Source organism: Peromyscus maniculatus, chromosome 18, assembly GCF_049852395.1.
Source record: "Peromyscus maniculatus bairdii isolate BWxNUB_F1_BW_parent chromosome 18, HU_Pman_BW_mat_3.1, whole genome shotgun sequence".
NCBI lineage: Eukaryota > Metazoa > Chordata > Mammalia > Rodentia > Cricetidae > Peromyscus > Peromyscus maniculatus.
In genome coordinates this window covers 20169759-20194079 of record NC_134869.1, presented here as the reverse complement: position 1 = coordinate 20194079, position 24321 = coordinate 20169759, and the positions used below count along the sequence as shown (strand labels likewise).

Sequence of the window (24321 nt, the reverse complement as noted above, 5' to 3'; positions counted from 1 at the left end):
TCAGCCTGCCTGCCAGTCTTAAGTTTTTGCTCTTGTGCCACCTTGTAATGATAGGCTATTTCCAGTCTGCTATTTGGAGTGTGTGCTGTTTCTGATAGGCGAGATGGGAATTGATACGACCCTCAAGAGGAAGGGCTGTAGTAATGTTGCTACCTAGTCAGTGCTGGGGAAATGGGCCCCCAAAGCCTAAAAAGTGCCCCCAGTAACACAGGGGATGTATAAGATAGAGGTATAACCCAGACCTTCCTGAGCCAAGAGGCATCATCTTCTCACTTTCATTTCCACACTCCCTAGTTTTTTCTAAACTCCTTCCGAACATTCTTCTGTACGAGGTCTGTACTGGAAATAAAAAGGGAAAAGTTTTAGTACACGCATGGCTCACTGGAGACCCACATGGAGCGAAGGCCACAAATCCCTTTTGTGTGAGTGTTTCAGTCTGCAAATGTGTTTTATGTGTGCTAAACAGCTCCAAGTTTCAGGACAAAGACTGATTTTCCACTGTGCCAGTTAACAGGCCGACCTAATGAACAAAAATCAATGCAACGACTTAGGCTGGTATCATGGAGACACGGGCAAGAATTTAGTCCCTTTAAATTTTAAGTCTTACTCCAACTTAGCTAACCTTTGTTGAACACTAGCAGTGGACCAGATCCTTGACTAGATTCTGGGGAAAACAAAGATGAACGAGGCTGTGCCCCTGAGAAGCGGAAAAAAATTAGTGTGGGAAGTAGATCGTCAACAATACTCTTAATAGCTGCTGTTCAAGACCCAAGGAGACACCCAAAACACTTTCCTCCTCGGGTATGGAAGAGCTGCAAGAGTCTCCTAAGAAGCCTGGTGCTGTACTTGCCTTTGTATGGGGGAAAGCACACTGGATACTGAGCTAGTATAGAGAAGCTATGCAAATGGACATCTGGTCAACCTTATTACTCAGATTCCTATCTAGTCACTAGCATCTTGCATTTGTTCAGCTAATTGAGGTACAAAGTTTTCTGACTCTTCCATGTGAATTATTGCTGTCTTAGTCACTGTTCTATTTCTGTAAAGGGATACCATGGCCAAGGCAACTCTTAAAAAAAACACTTAATTGGGGGCTTACTTACAGTTTTAGAGGGTTAGTTCATAATCATTATGGCAGGAAGCAGAGAGGCATGGTGCTGGAGCAGTAGCTGAGAACTTCACATTCTGATCCACAGGCAGCAGCCAGAAACAGACAGAGATTGGACTTAGCGTATGCTTTTGAAACCTTGAAGCCTACCCCCAATGACACACCTCTTCCAACAAGGTCACAACACCACCTAAGACTTCCCAAATAGTTCCACTAACAAACATTTAAATATACGAGCTGATAGGAGGCATTCCCATTCAAACCACCACAATTTCCTAGTCAAAACAGTTGGACATTGCTTCCTGCTGTGTGTAACTGGAATTTCTAGTCACTCAAGATAACACTCAGTAAGAGTTCAGATTGGGTGCATCATTCATCCTTGTCTTGGCAAATTACAAAGCACAATAGAATATTGGAGGCTCTCAGAGGCTTACAGCAGGAAACTTGTTTAATTTTATGTAACATATTCTCCAAACTTCTTGGCCTGAACACTAACATCTCACTTTGAAATTTCAGTATAACCTCTATTTTCCTGTATGGACATGCCCTGGGAAAACCAACATAATATCTCTTTGGTACTTATGATGTTCCTACTGTGGAAAACTATAAAAATATTGAACAATTGATAATAGTAGAAAGAGTATGGATGCTGTTGCTAGACACCATGCTAACTAACCTCCCTGTACCTCAGTTTCCTTGTGTTTGATGTGGAGGTGGTAACAATGATGCCTATTTCATGAAGGTTAATGAGTTTTTTCCCACTGGTCTTAGAAATAGTTCAATATCTATAGCAGTAGGAAGACTCTGTGGTTTGAATGTGTCCCCTTCCCCGCCCCCATGAAAGCCTGTGTTGGAAACAATCCCTGGCACAACAGTGTTGGGAGGTGGGACCTCCACGGGAGATACTTCGTTCATGAGAGCTCTACACTCATGACTGGGCTAATGTATGAAAGAGGTTCTGGCTGCAATTGTGGGTCCTTACTATTTTGTGCACTTGTACCTTCTCTTGCATTGCTATCTTGTGCCACACAATGATGTAGCAAGATGGCTCTTGTGGATACAAGCCATTGACCTTGGGTTTCCTAGCCTTTGGAGCTATAGAAAATGTTTCCCACTGATGACATTCTGTCCCAGGGGCACAAAATGGTCTAAGCAGAAGGCTCCTTAGTTAGCTATTGTGTTAGCTATTGTGAGTGTCAACACAGAGTAGTAGATGAGAACATGGTCTTGTAATGCCATCCTGCTTAATCCAGTATCTCAGTTTCTCCATATACTAACTGTGCCTTAGGAAAGTAATGGGGAGTCTTGTAAAACCTCACTTCCCGTAGTCTGTTAATTAAGGACAATCATGATACCAACTTTGTATTTGTGTGTGTGTGTGTGTGTGTGTGTGTGTGTGTGTGTGTGTGTATGTGTGAAGAATAAATGAATGAAATCATATGAAAGACATTGCCTGGCATGCTAGACATTTTTGCCTTTTAAAAAAAATACCAGATTCCTGTGTTATTAGTATAGTTTTCTCTTGTAGACTGACTTGCATATCCAATGATGAAGATCCAATTTTTCAGCTTTCTTAGCAAGTTATTTTGGTCTTGTATTTTGGCATCCCCCCTTCCTGACTCTGGGAGCCTTTAATTCAGAGTTTAGTTTGTCACAGTGACTTCCTAGTCTCTTTCATTTAACCGAGTCTGACTCCTTCTTCTTGCGGACTGGCAGCTGTAATGAATGTCACCCAACTCTGGAGACCACCTGCTCCCTCTTTTGTGCTCCCTACCCCTCCTAAAGATGTAGACCTCTGTTGCAAATCACTTAGCAAGGGACCTTGGGATGCTCTTGGAGAAAAGCATTCCCCCTTGAAGATGCAGTTGCCTATGTGAGAGAAGAGAATAAGCTGGATCGTTGGCTTGTTAAAAGGTTCCTGATATTTTATCAGTATAGGATCTTTGGCACAGGTCACACTCACCCCACATTCAAGCCAATTACCTGATATTTAGTTATCAGATTCCTTCGGGGACTGTCTGCTCTTGGTGCACAATTAGATTAGAGGATGCTGATGAAATTGTAGTGGCAGGAAGTAGGAGTTACATTTCTGAGCTCAGAGTTTCTATTTCAAGGTTGAGTAAGTGGTAAATTTTTACTGAGAGATTGTAGCCTAATAGAATCAGATGCTCAAGGTTTGCCCCTCCCCCACCCCAGCCCAGCAGATGGGCACTTCACCTACCTGGACACTTCAGGTTTCAGGTTTTCAGAAGTGGGTCTTCCTGTCCGTTGTATTGGCATGAAAACAATTAATAATTTAAACCGTGCCCATTTTGAAAAATAGAAATGCTATACAAATACAATACAATAATAATAAATTTAAAAGTCAATCCAGTTGGGCACCATTCCCAGACTACCAACTGAGCAGAAACACAAATAAGTAAAGGAGAAGAAAAACTGCTGTATAATTCAAATGGCTACAGCCTCCCTGTTCTCTGCTATTCTTTTATTACAGATATATAATATCAAGGCTACATTATGGGTAAATAGGTTTTGTGGCCTAACCTGGAAACCTAATCACTGCTTATAATATTATTTCTATGGAGGAAATATATTTTATATTATAAACAGATGGTTTTCAAGCACTTTTTGGAGCACAATAAGTGTGTAAGGCTAAGTCCACCAGGGATTTTAACCTTTAGCAGAACTGGATGTCCTGATGCTAAAAGTCCAAGGCCTCTTAAATCCCCCAGTGAAGTGTTTCTCTCCCAAAACTTCACTCATTATGCTTTTCATCCTGAAGACTGCCTCGCCTTCTGTGTTCTCTGGTACCCAGGACCCATTTCCCTGTCCTGCCCTCAGCCTAGCCACACTTTCTAAGTTCTGCTGAGCCCCCCCGGAAACTGGGAGGTCCTCTGAGAGGCCTTATCCTGCGCACTTTTAGAAAATGGTGGCCAAAGTCCTAGGAAGCTGTACAGCTAGGTGACCAAGTGTGTAGTTCTAAGCTCAGACTTCTGCCACTTGACGGCCTTGTGACAATGAGTGATCCTTGTGCCCATGATCACTTTGTCCCTGTAGTACAGTGGTTCTCAACATGTTGGTTGCAACCCCTTTGGAGGTCAGATGACCCTTTCACAGGGGTCACCTAAGACCATCGGAAAACACAGATGCTTACCTTATGATTCATTAACAGTAGCAAAATGACAGTTATGAAGTAGCAATGAAAATAACTTTATGGCTGGGGGTCACCACAACACGAGGCACGGTATTAAAGGGTTGCAACGTTAGGAAGGTTGAGAACCACTGGCATAGGAGGTGTGTGAGAACTGACTGTCAACCTCAGAACAGTGCCCAGCACAAGTACTGATGTCTCCATGCTTGGGTGGGGTAGTTTTTCAGGGATCTTATAGACTACACAGATTTCTGTTTACTTAGGAAGCAAACTCACTCTATCAGAGTGCTTTCTGCATTTCAAACAGCAAGCTCAGTAGACGTGTCTGGAAGCTCCCTGTTTGCCTCTTAGGAGCTGTGTGGATTTGGAACATGTTTTCTGGGTTACAGATGGGGGAGGTGGTCCATTTTCTTACATATTCGAGTGGCGGCATTAAAGTCTATTATTATTTTGAACAAATTGAGCTCTATAACACATTTATAGTAAACTGAGAACAGGTTTCTTAAATAGTTGCATGCACTAATTGTCAGTCACCACAGAGTTTTTCACCTAAGGGAAGCTTTTTTTTTTTTTTAAATTTAAATTAACTTCCTTTTCTTCGGGAAATCTTTTCTTCTCATTTGGACAGCTTTATTTTCTAATTTTCAAATAGTTTTGTATCTACTTACTGACTTTATCATGTAGACATGAGATCTAATTAGGAATAGGAATGAAATAAAGTAAAACAGTGTTTTAGTCAGGGTTTTCTAGAGAAACAAAGCATGTGTGTGTGTATAAAATACGTATGTATAAAATATGTATGTATGTATATACACACATAGATGTATGTATGTATGTGCATATTAAATCCATTTCACTGAAATAGTAACAACTGCTGTTTCCTATCTGAGAACCTGGTAGTTGCTTGGTCCTTGAGGCTGGGTGTCTCAGTTGTTAGCATAATCCCACAATGGCTTTCTCACAGTGAGGGGGCTGAGAACCCAATAGTTACCTATTCTACGAGGCTGCATACCTCAGCAGTCTCTTTCTGGTGCCAAAAACTTGGAAGGTGCGTAGAGGGCTACTGGTCCCCAGTCAACGATAGCAGCCTGGAAATACTGGTTCTGATGTCAATGAGGGAATCTTTATCGGCGGCGGCAGCAGCAGCAGGTGATTTAATAAGAGACAAGCGGGAAGGTCAAGAAAGAGTAAAATATCCTTTTTAATCTGTACCGCTACCAGGAGATGCCGCCCACATTTGGGGTGGCCCTTCCCCGATCAATCAAGGCAATCAGGACAAATCCTCTGGTGAGGCTGCTTGCTTGGATGACTCTAATTTGTGACAAGTTGCCACTAAAGCCGACCATCACAGATAGCGATTGGGATCTTACAGCTTTCAGATTGATCCTAGGGTGGTTTAAACATGTCTTCTCCAAAGTGTGTGTTGTAAACGGAGTTGGGGGTGGGGCCTGTTGGGGTGTGGCCTGTTGGGGTGGGACCTGTTGGGGGTGGGGCTTGGAGGGAGGTATTTATGTCATGAAGGCGCTGTAGTCAGGCATAAATTAATCCAATTATGAATAGGCATGAGGCTGTGAGTTCTGTCTCTTGCTCTTGCCTTTTTCTTACCCTTCCATCATAGGGTGAAGCATCAAAAACATCTTTGCCAGGTCTGGACCCTTCAACTTTGGACTTCTAGAACTGTAAGAAAGAAAATAATTTGCTCTTCACAAATTACCCAGTCTGCACTATCCTGTTCTAAGTACACAGAATGGACTTAGACCCATAATTGGTCCTGAGAAGCAGGGCTGATGGTATAATCAATACCTGACCGTGTGTGACTGGCTGGGAACTAACTAGTCCTGAGGAGAATCTGGAAGAATCTGGGGCAGCAGCCTTGGAGAGGCCTCAATGCAGGGTGAAGGGTAATTCCTTTCTTAAAAGAATATTTATTTTTATTTTAGGGCTATGTTAGAGCCTACATGTCTGTGTGTGTATGTGTACTCTGGTGCCCACAGAGGCCAAAAGAAGGAGTTGGATGCCCAGAAACTGGAGTTATGGACAGGTGGGAGCCCCCCCCCCAATGTGGGTGCTTGAACTGAACCCAGGTCCTTTACAAGACCAGCAACTGGATTTCCTTGCTCAGCCATTTCTCCAGCTCAGTAAGGATGATTCTGATGAGAGGGTAAAGATCAGCAGTGTGGAGAAAGCCTGTTACTTCTTAGAGATTACATCCATGTTCATGATCAAAGTATTTGTAGGAATACGGATGGCGAAGGCCTTCTGACGAGGTCTCAGGTGGGAGTGAGGAACAAGGATCTTGAAATGGAAATAGAGGATGTCTGTGTCAGGTTCTTTTCTGCTGCTGTGCTAAAACACCATGACCCACAGCAACTGGAGACAGAAAGGATTTATTTTAGCGTATGGTTCCAGAGGGCGAGAGTCCATCATGGTTGGGAAGCTTGACATGGTGGCAGGCACGAGAAACTGGCCGACCACATTTCATCGGCACACAGGAAGGCAGGCATGAACAAGAAGTGGGGCAAGGCTATAAACCCTCAAATCATTCCCCTCATGATATATTTCCTACAACAAGACTCTACCTCCTAAATAACCTCTCCAAACATTGCCATAAACTGGGGACCAAGTATTCAGACACATGAGCCTAGGTGGGACATTTCTCATTCAAAACACCACACTGTCCTTGTTAAACAGCAGCAAAGAGGTTGGTGGAACTGTGTCCATGTCCTAAGACTTCGTGGAAGATGGATCTAAGGTCTCTGGAGGAAGAATTTCTAAGCTAAATATTGAGTGAGATGTGGGATTACTTTTTATTGAATATAGTAAGATGTGGAAGAACAAAAATAGCTTAAATACAGAGTTTGTCATTAAACGGGAAGGAGGAGAAAGTTTTGGGAAGTTCTCAGCTGGCCAGATAAAGAATAAAGAGGCATTTTTAGAAGATGGAGTTAGGGATGTGACCAAGGATTGTTTACTAGAAATTACCACAGATGAAAGGTACCCAGGTTCCGGTTATCAAGATAGCAGGTGAATGACCTCAGAGACATTTCTTCAAAGTAGGTTGGGTTCTTCAGGATGCAGCTTCCAGAGACGTGCACTAAGGTCCCCAGCATTCACTTGCAGGGCAACTTTGGGATTCTGCTCCTTGTATTCTGGTACAGTGAGCCTTGGCCATCCCAGCTGTGGCTCAGGCAGGCCTAAATACATACGTGGACTGGCATTCTGGAGGGAGGGTACATGTCGTAGACCATCATAGCATCTACTTGGTACTAATCTTATAGCTCTGCAGAACTCATGAGTTAGGAGGCCATGATGGCCTCCATCTTAAAATCACAGGCAGCCTAGGAGCCCGTGCAGAAACTTGCTACAGGGACAAGGACAGAGTGCCTAGAGGGTCTCTACTACAGCAGTGCCTAGAAAGTCAAGGGATGGGGATAGGGCAGTTTCTGAGACCTCAGAATTATACCACCGCTAAACCCCTTCAGCTACAGGTGTAAGACCTAACTTATGAAAGCTGCTAAGTGGACTAAGCCAATCCTAACCTTAGAGGTAGAGCAGCCAAAGAGCTTAGAGACCCTGTGCCAGGATGTGGGACACGTACTTAATGATTATTCCAGAGTCTAAAGATTTAACACTCTCTACGTTGTTGGGTTATATGGAACCAATTACGTGTTCCTTTGTGCTTAATTCTTCTTCTGGAATGGGAATGTCTGCCTATCTGTCTCATCATTGTATTTTGGACTTACACACCATATTTAATTTTTAACATCTCACAGCTGGAGAGGAATTTGTCTCATGATATATCATGCCTAGGTTTTCACCCATAATTGCTTTAGGTGAGAGTCTAGATTTTGAGTTGGTATTGGGCCAGTTAAGTCTTGGAGTGGCGGGGGGCGGGGAGGAGTCTATTGAGACAGAATGAATGTAGTTTTCATGTGAAGTTTTAGGGCCAGATGTGGCATGCTGTGGCTTGAGTCTGTCCTCCTCAAAAGCATGTTGGAAACTTATACCCTGATACAGCAGTGTTGAGGGTGAGGTTGGAGATCAGTGGGAAGCAGTTAGGCCAAAAGGGTTCCACACTCATAGATGCTGACAGCCAGCCACTCTGAAAGGAAAGGCTGGAGACAATGAACTCAGTGTCTCTTCTTACCCTTCTATCTTCTTCCATGGGACGACACAGCCAGAAGCACCTTGCCAGAGTCAAGACTCTCAGTCTTGGCTATCCCAAGCTTCTTAAGAAATACATCTCTCTTCTTTATAAGTAGACAGATCTGGGTATTCTGTGAAAGTGGACTAAGGCAGATCCTTAGTAGAGGGAGTAGCAAATGTAAGCATAAGCAAAGAGGACATACACACCCTGACACTTTCTGCAGGACACACTCCTGCTGAGGTAACTCCAGTTTCCCTCCTATCCATGGCCTGGCAAAATGGAAGTGGAGCCAGTTAAAAGATCTAGGGAATGTAGCTAGTAGACTGCTTGCTTGTAATTCTAGCGCTTGGGAGATGGAGGAAGGAAGATCTGACATTTGGAGTCATCTTTGGCCTCCTACATTGTGATTTTGAGGCCACCCTGATCTACATGAGACCCTGTGGGGGTTGGGGGAGAGTCTACCCATCAAGAGGGGTGAGAGTAGCTCACTAGGAATTGAACCTCATCATATGTCATGCTTGACAATGATATTTTTGTGTCAGTCAGGCAATAGCTTGAGGATTTCTTCATCTGGCCATTTTCTTGATTGATCCACAAGAATAAGACTAATTTTCAAAATGAATCGTCTCAAAGCCCCTGGTTTTATTTACTAAAATGTGGGAGCTCTAAGCTCTGCTCTCCCTCCTTGAGAAATGTGAATGTGTGGGTAATGTGCTGTCGGAAAGATTTTTACAATCTGCAATATTTGAGAAGTAATAAGAGACTGTTGTTGGTTGGCCATCTGGTTATACATTCTTGGTGTTGTGGTTTACTTTTTATTTTTTTCATTTTATTTTTTTTAAACCGGTGAAGGGCAAGGAATGAGAGTTATAAAAAATTTCAGAGATGGCTTTCTTACATAAACAAAGAATTTATGTTTAGATGTGCAACATGGCTAGGTTTTGTTTCTTGAGGAATAGAAAATGAACAGCCCATTTTATATATATATATATATATATATATATATATATATATATATATATATATATATATATATATATATGTTGTCTCATTTTCTTTTTCAAAAAATAGACTAACCTTAACTCCTAATTTGATCTCCGGCTCCAAACTTTTGGTTTATGTGAAAAATGGTGTCTTTGCCGGAAAGAGGAATTGAACATAAATTACAGCTCTAGAAAGAAAAATCACCTGCAGAAGAGACCTATAGAGATTTCATATTTCATCCATTCATTCAAAAATATTTATCGAAACCCTAGCATTTGCATCTCACGCTGGCAGACGCTGAGGGATTTGCTAAAGAAACATCAAGATACTCGCCTATCCTTCAAGGGGCTTAGTGCTTTCTTGGGGAGAAATGGCATGGGCCTATGAAACAGTTAAGTTGTAAATTCAAGGCAGCATATGATTAAATACCAAAATGTGTGGTTCCGACAAGAAATGCTATAGTTCAGAGAAGGAGTGATAACTCCGCGGCATGGCTGGTTTTTTCTGCCTACAAATTGGCAAATTGTAGCACTATTTGTATGAAATATTTTACACTTGTTTTTTTGGCAGCCTCGGGCCTTGACTTCCAGGCAGCATTAAGAGCCTGCAAAAATATTTGCACTCGAGTTTCTGTAGAATTTGGCTTAATTTTTTTCTCCCCTTCTTTCGTCTAGGCAGAGGAAGTGCCCTGATACAAACCCGAGGGCCCAGAAGAGGCAGGGAGTTTTTTGTCAGTCATGTTCTTTTTCAGATACAAATAAGGAACCGGCCTCGTCATCCTCTGTGCCTCAGAGCCGCAGTGCTGGCAAACTCCTGACATTGAGAGAGGTTTAATTTGAACTTAACGTCCGTGACGGGCGAGTGAGCCATCATGGGTCAGATAGATTTACGGCCTTGGAGAATCGCTTATGAAAACCCCTTTGGTTCTGAAGTTGGAGGGGAGATACAGATATAGGGGGAGTCGGGCTACATCTGTGCTCGTGGGGAGCCCAGTTTCTCGGTGGGTAGCAAGAGTAGTTGGGGCTGGTGGTTAGAGAAACTCACCAACTTCCTATTCTATATTTGTCATATTCAAATGAACGGAGAATCAAAGAGAAGCCACGAGGCCCGAGTTGTTAAGAATTAAAAAGAGGAAGAAGAAATAATACCTTTTGAAGTCAGATGTATTGTTTGGGTCCATTCATAACGGCACTGCTCCCCTGTCCCCAGTGACTCCTGTCACCACTTAGATGTGTGGGCATCCTGTGAATCATGGGTTTTTAGTCTTCTTTTTAAAACTCAAGGGTGTTCACTCACCCTCACCTTCATTTTAGTCTCTGCCTAAAGGGGGGTGTAGTATTTCAAGCTACTACTCCATGTTACTCATGCGAAGTCTGCATGGGGCGGAGCCATTTGAAGATAATGTGGTACTTGGTATTCATTCTCCTTGGCCCATCTGGTAAGTTGATGTGACCTCGAGTGACCGACACATCACGGAAGCCAGTGATCACAGTTTTGAGAGCATCTGTTTATCAGAGTACATGGCCCTGGCCACAACCTAAGATTTATTTGGGGCATCCTCTGAGCTGGCTGACCTGGGAAGATGGCCTTGCAAAATGTTTTACTCCTATCTTTTGATATAATTTGGTATCTGTCTAAATAAATGTTCTGAAGCAGATGGTTAAGGAATGTCTTATTATATTCTTGGGCAGACTCTGCCCTTGAAATATTTTCATTTAATCATCATGTTGCAAAGCACAAAACAGTAGCTTTATTATTATTTTTTTTTTAACACAAAATGAATCACTCCCTAGGTTGGTATTCTGGCAATGCATTGCAAACCTAAAATGTATACAAAATACAAACCTTTTCTGGACTGTTCTTAGGAGGAATTTCCCCATAGGAACTCTCTGTTTTTGAATCCATGAGAGGATGTGATTTGGATGGCTGTATTTGGCGATGTCATCTTGAGAGATGGCTCAGGAGTCTAAGTTCAACATGTTGTCAACATGTGTCCTCTGCTCCTAGACCTGATGAAATACAGACACACACACTTCACTGCTTGTCCTGATTTTAATATCATATTCCTATTCTCATCCAAAATCAACAGCCCAACGTGTTTTGTGCTGAAGCTGATTGTAGGGAAGTTGTGATTAATGTGGATGTGGATGGCTGCCAGTTTATCACTTGGTGATTTCTGTTTTGTTGGTTTTTTTAGGTGCACTTTTCGGGGAGACTGCACACATGCAGGGAGCTTTGAAAACTGGCTGGATATTTCATCTGGACCTAAAAAATGCCCTAAGATTCAGATAATCCGAAACCTCAGAGAGAGGGTAAGAGAAACTGTTTTTATTTCTCTTTATGATGTTCTCTTCTACGGCACAGCTTCCTTATGGGTATAAAGAAAATCTTTTAACAATGAAATGGGTTTAGTGGCAGGAGTCCATTCATTCTGTTGGTGAATGGTGAGGGCCTACCAGGTGCCATCCATCTGCAAGGTGCTGAGGATATAGTAATAGCCTGGTCAAGGCACAGACCGCCCTCCTGGACTTTGTCATCTTGCTAGGTAAAGGTGACCTTCAGTAATTGAAATCAAAGAGAAGAGGCTTTTTTTTTTTTTTTCCAACCGGTCTGTACACCACTGTGTTGGGTCTTTGGACACCTGTCTGCACACATGGATTGAAACGGCAGGATGTACCAAAGCGGACGGGTCCCTTGGAAAGCTCTTGACTTGGCATGAGAGAAGGAACACAAGCACCTATCGGAACAGAGCTCTCCCTGATACATGCCTGCCCTGCCCTGAGGGGACTAGAATTCCTTGCACAGTACTGTGAGGAGACATTTTCTCCCTCGTCGGGGCTCTTGGGTGATGAGTAATTGTACAGAGCCCCGTCGGCTGCCAGTTGACCCGTCTGGTACACTCACTGTGTTTTATTTGAATGCCACATTAACAAGGAAATGGGCCACTTTCTCTTCTCACTTTGCCATTTCAGATAGCAAGAACCATGCCACTTAAGATGATTTAACATTTAATAAAGGAAAGCCAGAGCATTTAATGAGTGATAAATAATAAAAGAATCAAGCTTTCAAGCCATGACCCGTCAGAACTCATGCACCGAAAGTTACTTGCTATTGTCACTTTCTGCTGGGCTTCTGGAATGAGGCTGGTCTCCAAAACTCCAGACACATGCCTGCCAGCTCTGTGCCAGGAGGTCAGATTCAGGGTAAATGAAGTTCAGCCATCCATACCCAGGGATAGTCAAATTCTTCTCTAGTTGGTCTGATAAGCCAGCTGACTTTGATGCTAAGTAGTAGGCAGAAAGTATTAAGAAGTTTTAATATCCTCAGGACTCTAAGTGGTTAGGATTATACAAAGCATTTTTCCTTTGTCATTAAAAGAACCCTGAAGGGTGACACTTTACCTCTGTGTCGTAGGAAAAAAAGGAGCTTGTAAGTGCTGCTTATAAAATTAGCTTACTGATCGAGGAGGGATATAACCAAATCACCATTTGCATGTCATCTGGAACATTTCAAAACACGCTTAGACCCAGTAGGAGTAATAGATCACACCTGTTAAATCTCAACACTCAAGAGGCAGAGGCAGGAGGATCTCTGTGAGTTTGAGTCCAGCGTGGTTTCCACAGCAGGTTTCAGGCCATAGCGAGACCCTGTCTCCAACAAAACAAAGCCAAAAGGCTTGCGCACAAACAACCACTAGTTCTTTGCTCCCCACCCCGAGTCCCCACTGTGGCTTACCACGGGGCCGAGCAGAGTCTCCCCACACAGTCATTACATCACTGTCTACGAATTAGAGATAAGAATTTAGTTACTTTCTTAAAAATTTACATTTTATTATTCCGAGCATGCTTGTGCGTGAATGTGGTCAGAACCCTAGTGGGGTTGATTTCCTTGCACCATGGGGCTCCTGCGGAGCCAACTCGGGTCATCAGAGTTGACCTCAAGTGCCTTTACCTCCTGAGCCATCTTATCCACCCAAGAATTTGGTAATCTCCCTTAAGCTAGTCTTTAAAACTATCTCTGGACTCATCCTCCTCCCCACCAGACAGTATCAGTGAGTGAACCCAGACCTCAGGTATCCCATAGCAAGCGCTCTACCACTGAGCTATCCCCCCGGTTCTGGAATGATTCTTTAAGGAGTATTGGTAAGAACAAATCCCTCCTTCCCTCTCTCTCTTCTCTCCCTCCATTTCACTCCCTCTCTGCTTTACTATCTAGCCATATTCCCCCACCTGACTCCTCTTGATCATGTTATTTCAAAATATTTCTCACTCCATGGCCAGCCATCTGTGACTTCCCTGAAAGCTCGGGTCATTGTTTCAACAGTACCTGACCCTTACCTAAAGAGATGGCAGTCTGGGGTTGTCCCCAAATCAATCTATTAGTTAAGATCAAAGGCCATTTGCTAGCTGCCCCGTCATATGCCTGGTAACAGTCTAGTACCTTTGCAGGTCCAGAAAAAAGACTCATAAATTATGGAACCTTTGTTCATAAGAAGCATTATTTTTTTCACACAAAACAGCCCTAGCATAGGATATCTTCATCTTCACTGAGGAATACATAATTAAAAGAGTTAATTAGAGCGGCCGCTGCTCGTCTAGGAGGGATTTCTCTCAGGTTTTTGTTTAGCAAAAAGAGCAAGAGGCAGAATGTGGTCCTGCTACTGAACAGAGATTTCCTGTTTGTGCACATGTGTCTCCAGGTGATTACGTGAGCACTGTGTTAGGGTTCTCTACAGAAACATAATTTAGACGGAAGGAGAGCAGGAAGGGGGGGATTGTGTGTGTATAATGAATATATATGTATATACATATATGTGTATTAAAATGTGATTTACTAGAATGGCTTACAGGCTGTGGTCTGAGTAGTCCAAAACTGAATGTCTCCCAACAAAAAAAAGGCCAAGGATCTGGTAGTTGTTCAACACATGTCTTTGCATTCCCAATCTGGTGCTGGAATCCCAGGGAAATTCTAGAGACCTGCTGTTCTTCAGTCTACCTTGGAATCCCAAAGAAGTAGGCTCTAATAACAGTGAAGGAATGCCTCAGCAACAGGATAGATGAACTTACCAGCAAGAGTGAGAACAAACAGGCAAAAAGCAGGAGCCTCCTTCTTCTCTGTCCCTTTATATTGGCTGCCACTAAAAGGTGTGGCTCAGATTTAAAGTGGGTCCTCTGACCTCAAATTCCATCAAGGAAGTCCTCACAGGTGTGCCCAGCTACTTGGGTTTTAGTTGATTCCAGGTGCAGTCAAGTTGACAACCGAGATTAGCCATCCCAAGCATGGAGATCAGTGTGAAGGGATTCATATGTGGTTGTGAGCATGGCTTTCCCCGTTGAATGACTAGTGAAATGGAGAAGGCAGTAAAAACCCAAACCTGTGTCATCGTGCAGACATGGTCCCCTTATTGCCTCACACATTGCAATAAGAACAATGGAGTAAACAGTGTTACGTGAAAATGATTTACCAATAAAATTAGGACAGATGGGGAATAAAAAGCATTTTCCACAAAACAACTTGGTTCCTAAAAGGGGAGGTGATAGAGAGACTCTTGCACAGTTCAGAAGAGGAAGAAGAAACTCTACCAGCACTAACGCTGTCCGGTCATAAAAGAAGCAAGCAATAGAAATGATCTGAGATGAAATGCAGGAAAATGTCACCATTTGCTAACCCTAAGATGTTGCATATATTCTAAATATATTCATTTAGAAAGACTTCTAGGATTCCAGAGTGTGAGCAAGGTCCTGGTCTGATCCACAGCGTCTCCCAAACTCAAAAATATCAAAAAATTATGGCAACGATTAAATCTAAGTACACATGTTTAGTTAATACTCAAATATCAACCACCATACTGTGTGTTGGGTAAACAAACTTTCAACCTCCATTCTTTAAGAAAAAAAGTTCCACTTATAAAAGCAATAGGGACAAAGTTCAGAAGCAATGTATATTCCCTGTATTTAAACATCACTTTTACTAAGAGACACTTGTTGGAGACAACTACAAAAAATAGGATTTTTTGGGGTGAGTGGGTGGGGCTTTGCAACACTCTGTCTCGGCTGTTTTTTTTTTTGTTTTTTTTTTTTCCTAATAGTAATTAGGAAGCATAACAGTGGCCTATTGAACCTATGTATAATCTGTCATAGTGAAACCTTATGAACTAAAAATGTAAGTGTAAATAAACATGTAGAAGATACCTGTTTGGAAGGTAGGAAAAACATCTGTGTGTATCCATGAACATCCCACGTTTCAGGCTGGAGAGATGGCTCAGAGGTTAAGAGCACTGGCTGCTCTTCCAGAGGACCTGAGTTCAATTCCCAGCACTCACATGGCAGCTCACAACTGTCTGTAACTCCAGTTCAGGGAGATTAACATCCCACCTTTCTTAGGAAAAGTTACTTCTACAACTTATTTTTCTACATTTTGAAATGAATAGGGCTTTTCTTAAAACAATACTGTATTTATCTGGGATAATAAGAGCTGATTTAGAATATCTAATATGTATGTATATATATATACATATATATATTATATACATATATTATAATATATATAATATGTATATATATTAAAGTTTACTTAGGCATGACTGCTGCCAATTGATTGTAAACACATACATTATCGCCCAAATACATTGTATGTTTGTGCTAAATGTCTACGGTGTTGGATGGATGTCAACAGCAATTCTCAGTCTGTTCTGAGTTTAAAATAGTGATACAGACCCATAGAATAGAACTCAGAAATGAATATAAGAATATAAGATCAGATGTTATAAAATAAGGAGAACTAGAAGAATTTTATTTAAAAAAACAGTAACTTAAAACTATGGAGATATTTATTTCATAATTCATGTTAAATGTAAAAGTAGAATTCAGGGTTGGTGAGACGGCTCAGCAGTTAAGAGCACTTGGTGCTTTTCCAGAGGTCCAGAACTCAACAACACCTACATTGAGGGGCTCACAACCACCTGCAACAACTCTACTCAAGGGGATCTGACACCCTCTTCTGGCTTCCATGGGCACATGGGCACACATGTGCATGCACACATGTACAAACACACACACACACACACACACACACACACACACACGGCATATACTCACTGTCACACATATATCCATGTAAATTACACACACACACACACACACACACACACACACACACACGGCATATACTCACTGTCACACATATATTCATGTAAATTACACACACACACACACACACACGGCATATACTCACTGTCACACATATATTAATGTAAATTACACACACACACACACACACACATGGCATATACTCACTGTCACACATATATCCATGTAAATTAGAATAAAATCTTTTAAAAATATAAAGAAAACCTAGTATAATTAAGTAATTTACATAAAAATACCTCAGAAAAGGGAGTCAAACATAACATAATTTGGAAGGTATGATAATTTCCTTAGCTCTGAAGTATATAATGACAAAAGAAAAATATTCATACACTCAGTTTACTCTAAAAACAACCCTAGACTGGAGGTATTGCTCAGCAGTAGAGAGATTGCCTAGAACGTGTAAGTCTCTGGCTTTAACCCCAACACTGGCAAAAAAACAAAACAAAATAAAACACTATACTGTGGTGATATTTTATTTGTACTGAAATGTTATTTTAATTTTATGTTAATAAATAAAGTTGCCCTGGGGTCAGAGCTATTAGAGCCATAGTGAGAGCGTGGTGGTTAGAAGAGCTAGGTAGATTTCTGTGTGTTCAGGGATACAGCCAGTATTGGAGACATACGCCTTTAAGACCTGGAGGGCTGTACTTACAGGCAGTGATGAGGCAGTCATGTGGTTGGGTTTACAACCAATGAGAAGGCAGAACAGAAAGATTATTTAAACAGGGACACAGGAAGTACCTCCCTCTCTCGGGGAAGCTAGGAGCACTGCAGGAGGTAAGATTTTATCTCTGAGCTCTGACCTCTCGGCTTTTCTCTTTTACCTTGGCTCTGTGTTTCTTATTTTAATAATACGATTGGTTACATCTACACTATACAGGAGGGGGAAAAGATTTAACTAAAGCATAAACCTCTGCAAAGTAGTCACCATAGCCCAAATCTCTCAAAACAATAAAGCTAGGAAAAAAGAAAAAGAAAAACGTTAAGCTACCCAAAAGCAAGTGGTCAAAAGCATACGTTCTCGGAGCAGATTCAGGAAAGTAGCTATAAATATGGAAATATGTTCAACCTCGCTAGTTATGAAATAAATACACATTAAAGCGATAATAAGTTATGCTAACACCCAGTGTTGCTGATGCCAATTAGCCCAACCTCTTTGGAAGGCAATTTGGCAGTACGTTTCCAAAGTAATAAATATATTCAGTTTGTTTAAATCGCTAATTCCAGGCATAGAATCCAAGGAAGCAACTTGAAAGAAGAAAACCCCAAGCATAAGCCTCTGTGGTGGTGGCATTTGTAGCATTAGGAACCTGCTTGGCGATAAGGAGAGAAGCTAAGTAAAATAAGGTACTTGTATGTCAACATGATGGGGTGTTTTAGAGCAGTGAGTCCTTTGGCCCTGCATTTATTGCAGTCTGATTGACATTGCAATCATCCCCGGTACTCCCTCTGACCCACTGGAGCATCCTTCCGTCTTTGTTCAGCCATTTTTAAGAAAGAGCCATGAATCTGGTCAGGATCCTCACACTGGGTTTATGAAGCTCTCTTGGCTGTGTTTCTGTTCCGGGGATAAAGCACCATGGCCAAGGCAACTCAGAGAAGGAAGAGTTCATTTGGGCTTATGGTTCCCGGGGGATAAGAGTGAGTCCATGATGGCGGACGGGCGGCATGGCTACCAACGGTAGGTGGGAAGCGGAGAGCTCATCTTGAACTCTAAGCCTGACACGAGGAGCAAACTGGAAATGGCGCGGAGCTTTTATCTGAAAACCTGACCCCACCCCCACCACCCCAGTCACGGACTTCCTCCAGCAACGCTGTGCTACCTAAACCTCCCCCAAACAGCGCTACCAACTGGGGACCAAATATTCAAATACCTGAGTGATGGGCCATTTCTTCTCGTTCACGTCACTGTGGAAGCAGAAGTTGCAGCTTTTAAACCACACTCATCCGGAACCCAGGGTCACACACACACAAAAACCTTTGGCTTCCTGGCTATGAGCTCCTCCTTCTGTACCCAAAACAATATAGTACATTTTGTATAATATATATATATATATAAATATATATATTTCCAAGTTAACCCCAACCGGCTTCTCCCTCACTATTCCCTTGACCCTGTTCTTGGTAAGGTCACTGCTGACCTCCATGGAGCCATCCTACAGTCCTTATTCTGCTGGGCTGGTTGGCAGAATTCTTTTAAATTTTTATTTATCTATGTTTTGTATACTTACTTATATGTGTATATGAATGCTTGTGTTTGGCTGTGCTTATGTAGAGGCCAAAATAGGACAGGGGGTTTCCTCTTCTGTCACTCTCCATGTATTATTCCTTGAGACCAGGTCTTTCCCTGAACCTGGGGCTCACACTTTCTTGGGTTAGGCTGGAAGCTAGCACGCTCTAAGGATCTTTGTGGGTCCATTTGGTTTGGTGTGTGCTAGGGCCCGAACTCTGTTTCTTATGATTGTGGAGCAAGTCCCCTTAACCACTGAGTCATCTCTCCAGCCCTGACTGGGGGCGTTCCTGAAACTTCCTTGTACAGGCTGGTTTGGAGTGCCAACTTGACACAAGCTAGAGTCATCAGAGAGGAAGGAGCCTCAGTTAAGGAAATGCCTCCATGAGATACAGCTGTAAGGTGTTTTCTCACTTAGTGATCACTGGGGGAGGGCCCAGCCCTGGGGATGGTGGTCCTGGGTTCTATAAGAAAGCAGGCCAAGGAAGCCAGGGGAAGCAAGCCAGTAAGCAGCACCCCACCACAGCCTCAAAATCAGCTCCTGCCTCCAAGATCCTACCTTGTTTCAGTTCCTGTCCTGACTTCCTTCAGTGATGAACAGTAATGTGGAAGTGTAAGCCAAATAAACCCTTTCCTCCCCAACTTGCTTTTTGGTCATGGTGTTTCATCACAGCAATACAAAGATACTCCTCTTCCATTGCCTTTTGCGTGACACACCCTGTCTTAGTTACTGTTCTGTTACTGTGACACAAAAACATGACCAAGGCAACTCATAAATAAAACATTTAATTGGCTTACAGTTTCAGAAGTTTAGAGTCCATGATGATGGAGTAAAGACATGATGGTAGGAACACCATAGAGGTCACATCTTGATCTGCCAATAGGAAGCAGAGAGAGAGCTCTGAGAATGGTCTGAGTCTTTCGAATCCTCAAAGCCCGCCCCCAGTGACATACCTCCTCCACAAGGCTCCACCTTCTAATCCTTCCCCAAAAGTTCTACCAACTGGGGACCAAGTATTCAAATCGATGAGCTTAAGGGGGCCATTCTCCTTCAAACCACCACACATCCTCTCCACTTTTCTTCCCCTCCTTATGCTCCAGTCTCCCTGTGGTCAAATCACATCTCCTTGACTCTAAATAGATATGTAAGGTCCAGTTCAGACTCATTCTTTTTACTCTACTTTGTCCAGATAATCCTATCCACTTCCATGGCTTTATATATCATCTGTATGTTTATATCTCCTTTGTGTGTGTTTTTATCTCTTCTGTGTCTAGCCCATATTGATCTTCTGACCTTCAGGGCCAACTTGATATATCTTCTTGATGTCATACTTGAACTTGTATCTTGATCTTGAGAAATACTCACAATTGAAGTCTTGATCTTCCATTCCCTCAGCAAGTCCCATCTCAGCCAGCACCTCTGGTACCTTCATCCATCTACTTTCTCACCTGAATCCTCATATTCAGGTCCTTTCTTCCAGTCCTGTTCATCATAGCTCCAGACTGCTCCTTGAATCTAATTCTTTCTGTTGCACTGTGCTACCATTGCCCAGGCTTCTGTCCTCTTGTGATGCCACGTGACCCTCAAGTCTGGTGGGATGTCTGTCTGTCTATTCGTATAAACTCTCAAAGGACAAGGACTGTAGTTGTTTGGCTTGCTAGTTATTTGGTGCCTTGTACAGCATTTGCCCATGTTAGGAGCTTGTTTATTTATAGAATAAATAAGCAGAATGGTTTCAGTTATGTAAAAATTATACATGTGAGAACTGGAAGGAAATGGGGAATAATTAAGGAGCTGATGAAAACGGGATTTAGAAACCCCTTTTTGAAACTCTTGTTAAACTGGTGAAGGAATTTAGAGTAAGATATGCACATACATAAGAAATATGCAGTTATGCGCCAGCATGTGTGACGTAGAGAGAATCGTGGGATAAAGGAGAGTTCTGCTCCCTGGGAAGATGAGTTAGCAAGCATCGTTTGGAGTTCATTCCTCCGCTTATGTCTTCTGGAGGCCGAGGAGGGAGGGTCACAGATCGAGGCCAGCTGGGTTGGTGATGTACATCAGTGGTAAAGTGCTTGCCTAGCATGGACAAGGCCCCAGGTTCGAGCCACAGTCTCAGAGATGGATAGGAAATGTCTGCCAGAGATGTGTAGACTGCAGGCCAGGTGAACTCGGGCTGGAAGAACTTGCCTTTTCCCAGCATGGTTCTGTGGACTGGAAACACACATTTTTGAAAAATGCAAAGATTAGGGTATAGACTCAGCAAGCTTTTGGCAGACCAAGAGAGAGCAGAGAGAGTTAGGTGGCCATGTAAAAGTCTGAGCAGAGGTCAGGAAGATGAGAGTGGGGACGTCCCAGGTGGCCCGGGTCATTGTTCTCCACCCTAGGTGACAGGGTCACCTCTTCTTCCACTACGGCTTCCCACTCAGCTCGTCTTCCTACCAGGTTCCCTCTTAAGACTGATGTCAGTGCATCTGGAAGCATTTCGTTCCTTTAATTTCCTTTCTCAATGGGAGAACTAGCTGCCTCGTTTCTTTAGACATTTCATTTGGAGAAATTTGCTGTAGGACTTCGGAATTTCAAGGCTTTCTTTTCGTTCCTCCCACATACACGCCACACCTCTGCACAGGCGCAGACTCTCACAAAACCCTCTTCAGTTAAAGCTCATCCTTATATTTAACCACACAGTAAACCCTAGCTAATTTCAAAAGTCGATTGAGCTATTATCTGATAGCATTCATAGGAAGTAATAAAGAGGTGGCAAGGGTATCTGAACCCCAGAAGATCAAGGAACACCCTCTCAAATAAACCGCGGCCTACAGTCATACAAATGAAAATAAAATCCTGTGTTTGGATGGGAATGCTTAATAATGTAGAGATACATGCTTTGCTAAAATGAATGTACACATTTGCTATTTCAGTTAGATAGGCAGTCACCTTAACATCTTTTGGATAAGATAATTGTGAATCTCAAAAAGATGAATAATGTCTAGGAATTCCTATGAAAATAAAGATAAATAAGGAGACACTTGCTTTAGCAGATATTTAAAGTCATAAAAACTCAGTGGCGCTGAAACAGAAGTAGCTCAGTGGATGTTGAAAGAGGATGATTTAGGAAACAGATTCTAAATGCCTTATCATGTGTCACAAACAGGGTATCTTGGGGGCCGGGGCAAGGGCCTAGCAGTTAAGAGCACTTGTTACTCTTGGAATTGATGCTGGTTTGGTTGTCTGCGTACACTGGGCAGACCATAGCCATTTGTAACTCCAGTTCCAGAGGGTGCTGCCACTGGCTCCCATGGGTACCAGGCAGATACAGGCACATACACATATGTGCAGGCAGGACATTCGCACACGTACCATAGATAAATCTAAAAAGTTTTCTCAAGTGACAATCTTGGCTCAGTGGGGAAAGGAGAGGTTTTGTTGTTTAAAAAATGGTTATGTTGCCGGGCGGTGGTGGCACACGCCTTTAATCCCAGCACTCGGGAGGCAGAGGCAGGTGGATCTCTGTGAGTTCGAGGCCAGCCTGGGCTACCAAGTGAGTCCCAGGAAAGGCGCAAAGCTACACAGAGAAACCCTGTCTCAAAAAACCAAAAAAAAAAAAAAAAAAAAAGAAAGAAAGAAAAAAAAATGGTTATGTTATAGCTAATTAGCCATCTGGATAAAAATAAAATCGGACTTTCATACTATATATACACAGGTAAATTCCAGATGGGTTAAAGACGTAAGTTTGAAAAAGTAAAACAATAAAGATGATGGAACAATTTAATCCCTGTCTGTAAGCTAAAAGGTAGAAAGCATTTTATAGTCAAAACAAGAACCCCTATATTTGATTACATAAAGATGTATAAGGGTAAGAAATTATATAAACAAAAATGAAGACAGACAGCAGATTATGAGAAAGTATGTGTCAGAAATATGACAGATAAGGATTAGTGAGAGAGATTCTTAAAAATTGATAAGAAAAACACACAGAGCAGAATTGTGGTCAAAGACTCAGAGTATTCAATTCACAGAAGAACAAATAGCCAGTGAAATATCTCTTCTTCCCACCAGCTCCCTAGAAAAACTGGTCTTCCTGTGGCAGGTTGTCTTAGTTAAGGTTCCTATTGCTGTGAAGCGACACCATGACCACGGCAACCCTTATAAAGGAAAACATCTAATTGGGGCTGGCTTACAGTTCAGAGGTTTAGTCCATTATCTTCATGATGGGAGGGAGGCATGGCCATGTGCAGGCAGACATGGTGCTGGAGAAGGAGCTGAGAGTTCTACATCTTGATCCACAGGCAGCAGGAACAGAGTGCACCATATTAAGCCTGGCTTGAGCTTCTGAGACCTGAAAGCCCACCCCCTAGTGACACACTTCCTCCAACAAAGCCACACCCAACTCCAACAAGGCCACACCTCCTAATAGTGCCAGTCTCTATGAGCCTGTGGGGCCATTTTCATTCCAACTACCACACAGGTGTAAAGGTGACTTCCCATAAGGCTCTAGGAGGGATAGCAGTGATACAAACCAACCACATGATATGTGTCTTCCCCCCTGCACAGACCACAGTGACCATCATGGGAAGCTTCTCTGCAAGACACTCAGAGTGCGTGGTGAAGAATGCAGACACGGGCAAGCTGCTCTGCCAGGGGAGAAGCCAGCTGAACCGGACCTGTGCCTGCAACATCCCCAGTAGACCCAGCTACAGTATGTGGATGCTTCTGGGTGTTGTTATAAAGTCAAGAAGCAAGAGTATCTCCTGAGTCCAGTTCCTGGGGATCGGGATAGTTACCCTCTCTTTGTTCTACCTCTACCTCTGGTTTCCACCTGGGTGTTCACTGCTGCTCCATCTCCTGTGTCGACCCCAGCACCCCACCCTCAAATATGACAGGGGAGAGCAGGATGCATTGGCTAGGAGAGCCTAAAAAAGCCAGATGCCATTGGGCTGGTTCTATCCAGGTAGCTGAAATAATGCAGAGTTCAGAAAAGCAGGAAGTGCCTTAGGTAGGATGAGAAAACATTGTAAGTTCATTGCATTGCATTGCATTCATTCATTCATTCATACAGGAAGTATTGAACACCTGTATTTTGTGCTAGGTTCCAGGAATATGGAGATGGAAACAGATGAAGCTGATCCTTGCTCAGAATCCTTATAACCTATTAGAGTTAAACTGTAGTGTGTTAATGTTGGTATGCAATGTAGTATATAAATGTAGGGATTTAATGTAGTATATGGATACTGGCAACCTATAGCCCTAAAGGCACCTGGGGTGGGCAAGGATCTCTTTCTGGAGTAACTGATATCAATTTTAGAAGAATGAAGGATGACCGGAGTTAAGTGTGTGAGACAGAAGAGAAAAGGCTTTGATTGAAGAACTACAAAAGGCTGTATTTGAGTAAGGCCAGTGGTGTAGGGGCAGGGGACATTGGACAGCAGAGGTGCCAGGGGAACATAGGAGGCTGTGTGAGACATGGGCTCCGTCCTGGGAGCGATCAGGAAATGCTGAGAGACCGAGCTGCAAATTTGCAGAGTCAGATTCATTAGCAGAAAGACACAATT

The 24321-nt window shown here is 42.7% G+C and overlaps 1 protein-coding gene and 1 long non-coding RNA gene across 2 annotated transcripts in view; one reads left to right on the top strand and one right to left on the bottom strand.

The window, feature by feature from the left end:
- Positions 1 to 24321, top strand: part of Plxnc1 (plexin C1) — a 154670-nt gene that overhangs the window by 48704 nt on the left and 81645 nt on the right. The window contains exons 5-6 of the mRNA XM_006995728.4: positions 11588 to 11702; positions 23324 to 23468. Of these exons, the coding sequence (XP_006995790.1) occupies positions 11588 to 11702; positions 23324 to 23468 (260 nt within the window). The remainder of the gene's footprint in view (positions 1 to 11587; positions 11703 to 23323; positions 23469 to 24321) is intronic.
- LOC143269420 (uncharacterized) lies at positions 268 to 3371 on the bottom strand. The gene is made up of 3 exons (XR_013045836.1): positions 3330 to 3371; positions 1104 to 1185; positions 268 to 339 (listed from the first exon to the last, which is right to left on the bottom strand). It is a non-coding gene; the product is annotated as an uncharacterized LOC143269420 (long non-coding RNA).